General features: G+C 43.7%; 1 protein-coding gene across 1 annotated transcript in view; it reads left to right on the plus strand.

Moving 5' to 3' along the window:
* The window catches only part of LOC119647577, a 32,971-nt gene extending 22,840 nt beyond the window's left edge, over positions 1 to 10,131 (plus strand). Inside the window, exons 4-8 of the mRNA XM_038048584.1 lie at positions 864 to 904; positions 1,150 to 2,027; positions 9,106 to 9,170; positions 9,251 to 9,297; positions 9,378 to 10,131. Of these exons, the coding sequence (XP_037904512.1) occupies positions 864 to 904; positions 1,150 to 2,027; positions 9,106 to 9,170; positions 9,251 to 9,297; positions 9,378 to 10,079 (1,733 nt within the window). The 3' untranslated portion in view covers positions 10,080 to 10,131. The remainder of the gene's footprint in view (positions 1 to 863; positions 905 to 1,149; positions 2,028 to 9,105; positions 9,171 to 9,250; positions 9,298 to 9,377) is intronic.
* Positions 10,132 to 13,435: the final 3,304 nt, after the last annotated feature.

Consider the following 13,435-nt stretch of genomic DNA (forward strand, 5'->3'; position numbering starts at 1 on the left):
TTAGGAAGTTGAAAGAGGCTAACCATGTTCAACGTATGGACGACAATCGGATACCTAATAGGGTATTTAATGAGAGAAGAAAAGGGGGTAGATCGGAGGGAAAAGTCGAGAAAGCACTGGGTAGATTCTGCGGACGAAAACAGCGCAGCTCTGCTCGGATTTTGAAATTGGAGGACTTGATCAGTGGAAAGAGATGGTGAAGGCCATGGCCCGAAATGGACAAGAGAGTCTGGGCGAAGAGTAGCGGCGATAGGAAAACATGGTGAAGAATAATAGAGGGGAAGGATAGGCTTCTTAGGAAGACTTGGAGGGAGCTGGAGCAGGATTCGGCCGACCGACAACAACGCGTAGAGGCTTGGTTGACATGATATCCTCATTTAAGGGATGTTGACCACCATATGTACTTAAAAAGACAAACAGAAATTAAGGAAAACCACGAAACCTTTTACGTTTGAAAAGAATAAGTACATATGCGTATAAGACACTACACCAATGCCATTTCCTGCGTCTTTGTTTTTTTTTATTTGATTTGCCTTTGACTGATTCGTAATTTATATCGAAATGATAAAGGCATATCAATTTATGTATTTCGCAAGCTACCGGTTAATATTCAAAATAGTTTTCAATATAAAATCATCGAAATTTGATGTACCCTCTTAGTTCTTTTGATCACTTAATCCAGTCGTGAATATCTGAGCTTATCAATAGTTAATGAACGTGAAAATCCGCAGTGGAGTCGAAAAATGGAGGGTGTGTTTCCATTCAAAATCTGGCGAATGCGTATTTTTTAAATTTTTGATAAAAAAATGAAATTTTTGGTGTGAAAAGAAGTAAAATCAATGATTCTTAATTAAATTTTACAGTTTATGTGATTTTGACGGCGCTTCTTTTGAGTGGATATGAGGTAGAGATATATTTTTGTGTTCTCAAGTGTATAAAGACCCTAAACTGCCTAATTTTGATGCTGCGTCTGGTTCCTCTTTATCAAATGTGAAATGTAGCCATTCTCTTGATTAACCGCCCATACCTCTATATTCCTGGCTAAGTTAATTGAAAAGTTAAAAGGATCTTTTTTCTGCTTTTGGAAGCTTTGATACCTTATAAAGTCCTAGCTATTTCGTGATAATATTGATTGTTTCCATATTTCAGATCACTCGAACGACAGCTTTTACCATTGGCGGAGTATGCGATATAAACCGTGCCTTTGCAGCCAACCCCGCAAACAGTAGTCAGTTCTTCTACTGCCTCAACAATAAAATTCAACTAGGATCCTGTTCAGGAGGAAAAATCTTTGATTTGGACACTGCCCAATGTGTTGATCCAGGCTACATTGGACCGAACTGTCTTAGCAACGAGTCCCTAACTTTTCCATATCCCAAGAACAATGCGCTCTACTACTACTGCCTCAACAGACAAGCTTTGGTAGTTCACTGTCCTGATGGTTCTTATTACAATGAATACACCGAAACTTGCAGCGAGGGTTCCCTCGGAGGCATAGACGTTGCAGTACCATCATGTCCCCCTGGCATCAACACTCTGCTTCCGGATCCGAATGGCGATTGCCAGAAATACGTACTATGCATAAATGGTCATGCTTCCTGGCAAACATGCCCGAATGGGTTCTACTTCCAACCAAACCAGCAGATATGCGATACGAAGCTTCCATCAGGTTGTGGAGCCAGTTGCCAGTTCAAAGGACAGCTGCAGTCCATTCCAGATAATTGTCAGGCATACAGATACTGCGACGGGTCAACGTGGGTGACCATAGACTGCCCTGCGGGATATTACTTCAGCCCTGATCGGCTAACCTGTGGACCAATAAGACCAAGTCAATGTAGTTCCTATGATAATGATGACGAAAGTCCGTGTTCAGATGAAAGTGATGGAGTGATTGCGGATCCTAAAAATTGCAGGAATTATATTATCTGTCTTAGTGGAGTTGGTATAACAATCTCATGCGGGCCAGCTCTTTACTTCAATATAGAGGAAGGTGCATGTTTGACGGATAAACCTACACGTTGTACTTAGTCAATTAAGATTGCGAGAGGATTGTTAATTCCACTAGAGATAGTTTATTGTGAAAATTAGTTTTTATCTTATTCAGAGGAAAGGGAACAATAATTTTCTCCTAAAGGAGGGGAGTAGGTGGCTTCCCTGTTACTATATCTGGGAGGAAATCTCTTTAATCTAAAAAGAAAATTCGTTTATTTCTTCTTTAGCTTTGAAATAAAGTTAGGAAAATGCTCTGTATGTCAACCATATGGAAAGCGTATTTTCTTAGGTTATATTACATTATTACATACATGTGTGCATAGAAATAACTATAATTTTCCTTCTATCTTTAATGAAGAATGATTGAAACAATTTGACTATTTATTTTTGATACCGGATCCCCCGCTGCAAGATCCATTACACTTGCATTTCTAGGAGGCTAGATTTTATACCGAAAAAGATCTCATGGCTTGCAACATTTTCCCTTCTTCTAAAAGACCGATCGCAGGACTGTACTGCAACTCATGACTTTATTGCAACTCATGTCCTACGGTTTACCAAAGTCGAGCCAGTTGGTTTTCCACTTTTGCAACCGCGACATGGGAAACCCTCTTTCACACCCATCTGCAATATGTCCGACATACTGGTTTATGGAAGTCAGAACTTAATTCCACTTCGTAATATTTATCAAAATTGCCACCATGCTAACATTGCGGCAATCCTAAAATCCCACCTTATAATTATGCCATTACCTAAATTTTAAACCAAAATTATCACCGACTTTATATTTTTCTCTTAATTGTGTGCCGCATAATGCATTTTGTCTAGCTGCTCGATACAGGCAATAGAGAAAATTTTGATATACATTCATTTAAAAATGGATTTTGAGGAGAAAAAAAAGAAATCATGTAAGGAATTTTTGTGATCTTTATGAATTTAATTATTCAATTTGAACTAGGGAACAAGTTAAAAACCAAAAACGACACTTGATTGCCAAGATGGAGATAATTTTAAAATTGCCAAATAAAGGTGTCCACAAAAGTGGATTTGCACAAAAAAAATTGAATATCGGAGAGAATTGGTCATATTTGCGAGATTATCCAGTTTTATAGTTTAGCCTTCCACATCTAGCGGACACGGCTGTCCTTTTTGCAGTTTTGTACGACTGGTATTTGTTTGGACATCGGCTGGGCGACTTCAGTTGTTGTTTAATTTGCTGTTTCTCATTATAACATTCACTTATTTTAAAATATTAATTTATTTTTACAAAATTATCTCAACTTTTAAATTTCCCGAAACCCTTGTTCACATACTTCAAAAACGATCATTAACCTTTTCAAAGATGTCTTTGAAAGGAAAACGTTGTGATTAAGTATTTAATTTTTCGCACTGAAACCACCTCCGACTCCCCTCATGCCCTGTAGAACCATCATAAGGTATTACATCACGGGGTGGGGTCAAATCATTTGTGCTCGGTCACTTTTAGTCTCTCCGCGGAGAGAATTGTCCTTCTCTCGTCTTCTCTGCCTTTCGCAATTTACTGTAGATGGATGCGATCAAGGAGTTAATCGTCAATACTAGTGCGAGAGCTGCCAGTTTTGTCCACATTGGATGTTTTCAGTTCGCACATGAGGTCCCCTTTCTGGGTTCTTCGGAAATGTCATCCGCTCGAATTCTTTAGATCGGAATCAGCTTTGACCTTTTTGAGTATCTCCGCATAGGAAAGATTGCCTTTGCTGGAAGTAACTATGACCTCTGGACGAATTTACTTTCCTTTTCACCTTTACGTTGGTATAAGACAATTTGTTCGATTTCTGATGTAATGGTAAGCGTCATTAGCCAATCATCTAAACCACTTGATGCACTCCGCCAGTTACCAAATATTTAACTGGACCTACGTCGTCGGTATGGTTGAGTAGCTTTCTACCCAGGAAATAATGTCTGATGATTAGCTGAATATACGTGGGCACGTTCATCTGGCTTAAGGATCTTAGTATATACTGCCTTTGTCCTAAGTTGAAAGCATTCCTCCCATCGAATCGAGGGTGATGACAGCACATTATCGGCTTCGGCAATCTGTGCGCGTTACTTCTAGCCATTGACGTAGAGGCATCACAGGTTGTGACATTTGTGAACTCCACTGCTTCGTAAGGTATAACTTGATGTCTCTCGGATGTCGCATTCCCCTGTTCTCCATTACACTAAACATTATAGTTTGATGACTGCTATGGGTGCAATGTCCCTCATCAACGCACCATTTGCGAATGAAATATCTACCACTGGATCTACCCTCGCTTTCCGGAAGGTATGTATATGTGCTTCCAATATTAGCAAGAAGAATGTCCAGCAATATGAGCACCCGTGTTATTAGAAACCTTGCTTCCCCACTTGGTAGACCATGGATTGAAGTCTCCCGCGATCACAATGGTGAATCAGCTTTTTGGGAGTAGGGTAACTGAATCCATTTATGACTTCCGTAACAGTACGCTGTCAGATTACCAACTAAACACCTCCTCAGATTACCAACTAAACACCTCCCTGTCACCAGAGAACTAGCCTGGAATTATTTGAGACATTACTTCGAGCTACCCCTAAAGTTCTCCCGACTTTGGGAGCCTTTAAGTCAAGCAATCTCTTTCACCAACGAGAAGAAGAGTAAAGAAGAGATTTGTTAGTTCAGGGAACTCCTTGCCATCCGGTACCTTTGCCGATCGAGTTCAATTTTCTTCGCAGTAAGAAAACCCCGAATATAAAACGAAATACAACTCAGCTGCCAGCGCTCTTCAGTCTCTCTCTGACAATGTTGCATCGAGTGATCTCCCCTGTGTCTACATAAAGCTGCTGACGAAAGCCGTCCCATCTTTCACAAGAGGAAAAGGTGGGTTCGGCGTCGTCACACTCCATTGTAGGATACACAATCAGGAGATCACCTCTTCCCAATCCTGTGCAGGTACGACTAAAAACCTCCATGCCCACTTAGAATTTGGGTAAGGAATTAATCAATCTCACCGTGCGTACGGTTCAGCCACGGGCCTAAATTGTCGATGCGCCGCGCAGTTCACCTGCCATTTGGCTCATTTTCCCGAGACAATTGCCACTCAGCAAGGGTGCTTTGGCGTTCTTCACGGGCCCTTGCGGCTGCAGATAGGTTTCCGCTCCTTGGCAAGGACCAAGTAAGGCCGACACTCAAACTGCAGCCCCATCCGTTGCTACTTTGATTTGTCGAAGAAGCTCATCTTTGAGTCGAGCATTAAACCAAGGTGGTTTTGACTCTATAATCAACGGGAAACTCTTTCTGGTCAAGCTGACTACTTCCTTTGTTTCCAGCGCAAGGCTAAAATCGTGAGCAGTCATCCATCCGCTTACCTATCGCATCAATATACTGCCCTGTGTTACTCTCTAGCGTTTCATAGAGCAAGGAGCGGTCTTTCTGATAATCCCCTCAATATCCGCAAGAGATAACTTGGCACGTGGAATGAGTTTTCTAAAGTGCCTAGCATATATGTACCTCTTATGGAATTGAAGGCATTTCCGACATCAAGCGTTATGAGGAGCACTGTCCATCGAAATCGGCTGCTGTGTGCTTTGGCTTGATGAGCCGCATCCATGACCCCCCTGTTCTGAACCCGAACTGCCTTCGGAATAATTTCCCGACAGCGCGGATTGCTTCAGTGAGTCTACTCCTGATGAGCTTCTCGAGCACTTTCCCAGTCGTGTAAAGAATACACCACGGTCGGTATGCAGACGGAAGCTCCGGGCGTCCTTTTCCCTTGCTGATGAGCGCAAATATGACCACCTTCCAGCGACAAGGAAAAATGGCCACCTTCAACCCGTATAGGATGTCTGGGAAATAATGCCCGTATAGTGCGGTCCATTCTGGTGACAAGCTTATAGCCAAGGCCCCACGGGTCTCCATTTACCTTGTTGACCAAGTTCTACCGCGCTCCGTAGTTTCCTTTTTGCTGATCTATGCTCTACCTTTAAGACGCATGCCTTCTCGTTGGCGTGTAAACGATGTGCTGTAACGCTTCCAACCACCCCGCCGCCCTGGGTGCTAAGGAGTGTTTTTGTGGCTGCTAAGGAGTTTCCTCCCGTGTTTTTGGGGAACTTCCACCATGGCTAGTTTTTGGCCGAGAGCATTTGCAGAGGTGATACCTATCCGAGCATTGGTTACCTCTGGACATTCACGCTTTGGAGCCTCTTCCATTTCGACTTTTTCTTTGTGGCAGTCAAGACCTCGGATTTCTAGAGGGCACATAGGCTCTATATTAGAAACGAGAGCCTTCTCCCCCAGTGACCCTTTCGAAAAACGTACTGGTGCTAGTCGTCTTCGGGCACAGATCGACGAGGCCTCCGCCACTCTTCGTTTTCGATATGGAAGATACCTCTGCTTCATCCTGTAGCAGACTTCACTAAGGACTTCGCAAATTCCTTGGCTTCCGAGAGCCGATGGTCTAGTCTTTCTTCATTTCCCCGCCTTTTCTGCTACTGGCTGTTGGTTTGCATTTGGACAGACGGGTCTCTGGTGGCGTTAAGTTAATTCCTTTTATCCTTCTTTGCCTTCTTTTTGGGGCTCTGGAAACTACTTCGATAAAGTTTTCTTCAGGCACGTCATCCTCTTTCTGAGTTTTCCCCAGTTCGCTTTGCTGTGGGCTATCTGCGGTCAGTTTGACTGAAGCAGCATTCTCAGCAGGGAGTGCGACTGTTTCTGCTCTCCAATTGTCTTCCGCTGTTCTCCACGTTCTCAAATAGAAGGTTATGCGGTCCAATAGTTCCTCCAGTTCTATTCGTTCGTTTTTGACGCTTTTACTGACGTTCTCCTGGAAGAATTTTGCCAACCGCACACGCTTCGTCACTGCCGCGCATTTCCGGATGAGACTTTCTTCTTGGATTTAGCTAGGACAATCGACCGCGCTTTTACTCGGTTTGTATGGGAATCCACCTATTCAAGGCTACCGATTATGACTGGGCATCTTTTTTGGAACAAGGACACTACAGTGTGTAGGAGTTGCCGTCCCCGCAACATTATTCGCGCCGCTTGATAAAGCTTCTTCTTTCTTTAAGCGTCCCGGTGCCACATCAGGTAATTCAGCCCTCGCTGTATCTTTCGCGGATCACTACGGTGAACAACGCACTTTTCTGCTGCCGAAACACACTCAGCTTTCCCTCCTTCTTTGATATTTCGTCCATTTTTGTTTGTTTGTTTGTTTAGATTTATTCTCCCTGGAAAATTTACCAGCGCATTGTGTGCAAAGGAGCGGACCGCAATAGTCAGGAATAGGTGTAGTCTCGGGGATACAGCCTCTAAGACGGTTTCCTGAGACCTGACCATCATTTAGCTGATTCTGGAATTCAAGGACGCATCAGCGGTCGCTCGGGCAATATGGTCTACTAACACCGTTTCAATGCACAGTACCCGACCAGGGTCTCGAAGGAGTTGGCGCCTGATACACATCACAACTACCACCTTGGCAGCGCTAGGCTCACATTGCCCCATCGACGACGACAGAAAACTGTCGACGGCTCCGGGGGCTCCCAGTTTGTCCTGTCATGTACAGGTCATTCACGGTTCGCACTACACCGAGAGGATTCCTCAAGGCTACTACTTAGGGCGCAGGTATACTGCCAGCCAGAGTGTCAGAACTACTTACTCGGACACTTCAGGGACATCACACCCCGTGTCGTAAACCACCTCCTAAAGGTCGCTGACAACCCCTGAGCGGTGAATTATACACTGGTGTCTGAGGCCAGTTCATGTAGCATTCGCTTATTGCGCTTGGCGGGGTGGAGTATTTATAGACAGGAACACTGTTCATGTTAGCTCTTACGAACCCACTATCAAGCGTTCCGGTTGTTTCTTTGAATGGGTATCGCCCTGTTATCCAAATTGCAAACATTCTTTTTTTTTGCCGGTGGCCCATGCCGCGTTATCTTTTCTTCTGTATTGTTCGCTAATAATCGTCTCGTCTACATCGAGCTTTTGGACTCACTGGGTCAAAGGATCATGTTGCTTTTGGTTCCTTCCTAGACAGTGGGCATTTTTCGCATCCTGCAGCGTGGTCCTTGTCATCAAAACCCATATCGTTCTCACAATTTCGTCCCAGATGTCCTTTTTGGTCACACCGCCTGCATCGGTCAGATCTATGGTGCTTGCTTGTGCAAAATTTGGCTATATGACCCAAGTCCGAATCCTACAGATAACCCATCCGATCCTGACTTTACCAGCTGAGGATTGCCGTTTGCGCGCCAGCGTATGCTTTCCGTAAGTTCCTTATTGTGTCGAGATTACCGTCTGGAATTAGAAATTGCCGTACCAGTTCTTTCCATATGGTCTCCTTCGTTATGATCTCGTCAAGGTCCCTGTACTTCACAGTTATCGCGAGGGTTAATTGGCTCACCGTAACCTGCTCACCTAAGGATCTATCAACCAAGTTCTGGTAGTTCAGCATCCTTTCGTCCTATCGGTCTGTTCGTCAGCCTGTCAGTCGCACGCATTTTGCTCAATAAAGGTTATACCGATTGACACCAAATTCGCAAGGTGGGAATACTGTCAACGCCCACGCATACAGCGGGGTAAGGGAGGGTTTCCATGTCTGGTGGGGTGAAGTGGGGTGTAAATATAGTCTTGTGGGATATCATATGAAAGGTGTCGATTAGTACTTTTCAAAGTTGGCCTCAGTTCTTATATATAATGTAAAAAGAGGGAGAGCGAGAGCTGAAAATTGGTCATATCTTTTGCAGACAAGGATAATCATTGTGTGGGTTACCAGGAACCATCAGTGACAGGGGTATGGTTGACGCACTGTACCCCACATAGGCGGTTATAGCAATTGTACTTAATATAAATTCGAATTAATCAAAATTAATTACTCAACTTAGGATTGCTAGATAAGATGACAGATAATGTCATTCAAAGTAAGACAACTTTACCAATTTGAATGAAGACGTTGGATTCAATGTTTTCATTTTCCAAGAAATACTTGTATCAATTTTGCATTGATCGACTAGCCATGCGATGAAATCAGTGAAGTCAATCTATAGCTATTGCACGGATGAGATTTTTCTACATATACATACAGACTATAGGCATATATAAAGGGGTATCGAATAAAACTTTGGTTTTCAGTATTTTTACGTGAGAGGTAGAGGTTTCCGAAAAGGAGAAGTCAAAATGACGTGTAAGTATTCTACTGCTACGAAATTTCCAGTCTCCGCTTTTCAAGATTCATCATAAGCTTATTTTGTTGTTGTATTTTAGTGGCAATTCACTACCTTCTGGCCTTTTTTTTGCTGGGTGGATATCAGGTAAGGAGTGAAATTTGAATATTTTGGTGTGAGTGGTACCTTTCATCTTGATTGATAACTTTAATTTATAATGTTACTAGATTATACCGACTAATGCCTTGAAAGTGGGGGATAAATGTGTCACGAATGGAGCTCTTGCACCTAATCCGGAAAATGAGAGCCAATTCTTTTACTGCATGGATAGGATTATTTATTTGGGAAATTGTATAAATGGCAGAATTTTTGACGAACGTACTGGACAATGTGTTAACCCGTCAGACATTGGTGGCGCTGAAGAGAAGGTTGAGTGCTTTGGTCGAGACTACGAGACAATCCCCGATTCCGAAAATGATTCCATCTACTACCTATGTGCAAATAATAAAGCCACCCTTATGAGATGTGCAGTTGACACCTACTACAACACTAATCGGGGAAGGTGCATGTCAAGAGCTAGTAGCATTTGTTCTGTAGAAATCACCGCCGTGCTCCCTGACCCAAATGGAAATTGTCAAAAATTTCTGGTTTGCTTGCAAGGGGATGCCCTAATGCAAACATGCCCTGACGGAGGGTACTTTAACCCAGAAACAACGATGTGTGAGCAAAGAATTGTGGGAAGCTGCAGTGCGTTAACAGGAAAGTGTAGCGACACAGGAAGGACTCAACCCATTCAAAATGATTGCTACGCTTTCAATTACTGTGATGGTCATACCTGGCTAACTATGACCTGCCCAATAGGTTATTACTATAACCCAACCAGTTTATACTGCGAACCTACTCTGCCCAAGGGGTGCAAGGCAAATTGAAGTTTGAATGTGTGAAACTAGATCTGTGAATAAAAATTCGTATTGTCAATTACGTTTTGTTTTTCTTTGTGAAATAGAAGACAAAAACAATTTGATAAAAGTGATGCCCTTCTATACTATCTAATCTTCGTCTTCTTTAGGCTTTGTTCCTCTCAGAAGTGGGGTCGGCACATTTGATTGATGTCACCATTTTCTCGGTCGTTAGTCCAATCTTGCGGTCCAATCTTGTGACTTTTGGTCGTTTCACTTTCAATCGACTTAGATATTTACGCCAATCTTAGCAGGCTGGTCTCATCAGTGCGAATTACATGTCTATATTATCGAAGACGGCTCTCCAGCAATTTTTCCACAAAAGGTACAACCCCTCATTGATCGCGGATATCCTGGTTTCGGTAATGATCATAATGTGTTGCTTCTGGTCCAACGCAATATTTGCGTCTCTATCAACGCGAGGCACGGTTCATTGTCTTTGATAGTCGGCCAGCATTCAGAGCTGTAGATAGCGACATGGTGGATGAAACTGTCAGAACGCCAATTGTGGAACGGCCAATTTGTGCCGTGATGATGGCTGATAGCATCGATCCGATAAATCTAAATTGTCCAGTTCTCAATGAATCTTTACTACTGACAGTGAAATTTCCTGTTTCATTGGAATCTGTCATAAAAAATTCCGTTTTATTCAGATTCAGTTTGAAACCGTCTTACTTGAGGGAATCATCCAACTTTTGGATGAAGCTGCTCAAGATCAGCTTTGCTTTGACACGCTAGGGTGAAAATTATATGCATCTGGGGTGAAAATTATAAGGGCCCCCATATTATCCTTTTTTTGCTTGAGCTTTCCATATCCCCCGCCTCCTCTCGTCAGGCCTGACGTAGAGCACTGTACGTCAGATGTCCCGACCGATTTGTTTGGCTCGGGCTGATAAATTCTGATGCCGCTATGCGACAAGAACATTTGCTGATTTCTTTCTACTTTCTTTCTGCAATCAAAGGAACGTCCTGGAATGAGGCGGCAGCGAGGCTAGTGGTTTCCAGCCTGGAATCCACTGCCGTCAAGATATGTACCAGACACAGTAGTCCTAACCAGAAACCGTCGACGTCATGAGATCCCTCAAAAGCAAAAACCGACAAGAACGCCAATCACCGGAAACCGGCTAAGAAGCAAAGGTCTACTGGTGCCCTGCTCAAGGGTGAGCAACAGAAGGTCATGCATATTCTCAGGAAGATTGAGAACAATAGGGAGGCCCAGAGTGTCAACGAGCAGTGTGAAAAGGACCTCGTTAAATATCAAGCGATTGTTGAGGAATATACTAGCAAACACCTGACAGACGAGCAGAAGGCGAAGCCTACCGCTCTCGAACGCAATCGATATTAAGACGAGGTGGAACAAAATCATAAGCAGAGCGAGTGGGGAAGAGCTCGGACCCTACGCAATTTCTGGAAAAAGGTAAGCAGCAGCTAGCTGACGAATCACGAACTGCGAAAGCCTTCGCAGACTATCCTGATGTTCTCCTCATTTTTGGACGAGTAGATTTCTAATGGCTTGACTTGTTCTTCAGGTTAAAGACTATTGCCTGGTGATTGCTGTGGGTGTATTGTTCACTAACGTTCCAGGATATAGTGCGAGCTTGTGAAGGACTAACAAAATTCAGATTCATAACCTGTGGCCCGTGCATTGAAATCATCGGCGATGACCTTTGCGTTTCCGTCCTTTTGCATCCAGAAACAATTTCTTCAGCATGACCTCGAATTCAGTCAACGTCAGGCTTGGAGGAGCATAGCAGCTGTAGACGGATATGCCGTCTATTTTTGCTCATATAAACCCACTTGTAGATTGCCTCATATATTCTTGTATGACTTGGTTTCCGCATTGCCACAAGGCCGCCCCACCTGTGGCGCATCACCTGGCTCGGTATCCACCGAGCATTCGGACTGCCCACCGATACATTATTGTTAGAGTTTCTATAGGGTTCGCTTATTATAGCCACTTATACCTCTGATTCTTGAGTGGTCTGAGAGAGCAGATTTTGAGCGACCCTACAGTGATTGAGGTTGATTTGGATCAACCTCATGCCGCTTCCGGCAATATGCCCGTTGTCCAGGCCCTCCTTTTCATCAGACAACATGCATTTGGGATCCTTGTTACAATCCCAAGCAATGTGACCTGTTGCACCAAAACTTCTGCATCGGCTAGACTTATCAACCTTACTTGTGTATATTTCGCTAGATGTCCGAACGAAAGACACTTGAAGCATCTCTTCAATGAGATTGGCTCTCTAAAGCGACAGACTACCCACGTAATACGGACCTTCCCGACATCCAGCATCGTGCCTGCTGCTTCTGTCTGTGTACCTCAATATGCCTTTGTAAGGTTTACAATGGAAGCCTCCTGCAAGTCGTGCAGTTCGAACTGCTCCGCTAAGATACCGCAAATTTCCGCTTTGGAAGTGACCTTATCTAGGTCCTTACACTGTATATCGATCTCATGCTTTCGATCTTTCCTTTTTGGCTTCCTTGGTCAAACCTTAGTCCAACCGTCATGTACCTTTTGAGACATCGGCTCCCTTTTATGCACTATTTTCGGCCTACCGAAGTTTTAGGTTCCTTCTTCAAAGCCGGTGGTATGCCTTTTTTTGGACCCTGCTGATTTCCTTTATGTTCGTCTTCCTTTTCCCGAACCCTGTCTGTTAATTGCGTTGACGGCGTCACAGTCGAAGGAGTAACTTTATGACTCTCCTTCAAATCCTTCTCATCTTCCCGCGATTTGTTATCTCACCGAATGCTTGATTGCGTGTTGCACATTGTGTTTATATTTTATGAATTCCGACAACTCCACAATTTTCGCTCCAAGCAAAATGAAGGATGACTCTTCTGAGTTGGACTTCTGTTCCAAAGCATCCATTCTTCTTTCCGCACATTTTCTAGCATTAAAGGAATTCCTGTGGCCCAAGTGATTTTTCGCTTTGGATATTGGAGGAGATCATATAATTGCTGAGTTTCTCCTAAGCGGATCCGGCCCTTGATACTAAGCAGCGTCCCCTAACTCTTTACGCTCGGATGCAGTTGCTGTCAATGCGGCTTTTAACGACCAACGTTCTCCTTTGGGCACATCCTTCTACGCGTTTGCTATGGGTGTTCTAACGAGCGATGTCCTCGGTTTAAGCACCCCTTTGTCTGAGCTTCTTATAGTATGGTAGCCAAAGTGTCCGCCACCGGGGTGTTGCAGTCGAGGGATATTGACGACCTGGAGCCTGCTTGCCTACTCCCAAAATCCGCTGGAACTGGGGTTCCCAGCCCTTGCACCGCAAGTTTATACACCTTCTCTTCGTCCATATTGGTTTATTATTCTGGGTAAC

The sequence above is a fragment of the Hermetia illucens genome, chromosome 2, assembly GCF_905115235.1.
Source record: "Hermetia illucens chromosome 2, iHerIll2.2.curated.20191125, whole genome shotgun sequence".
NCBI classification, from domain to species: Eukaryota; Metazoa; Arthropoda; class Insecta; order Diptera; family Stratiomyidae; genus Hermetia; species Hermetia illucens.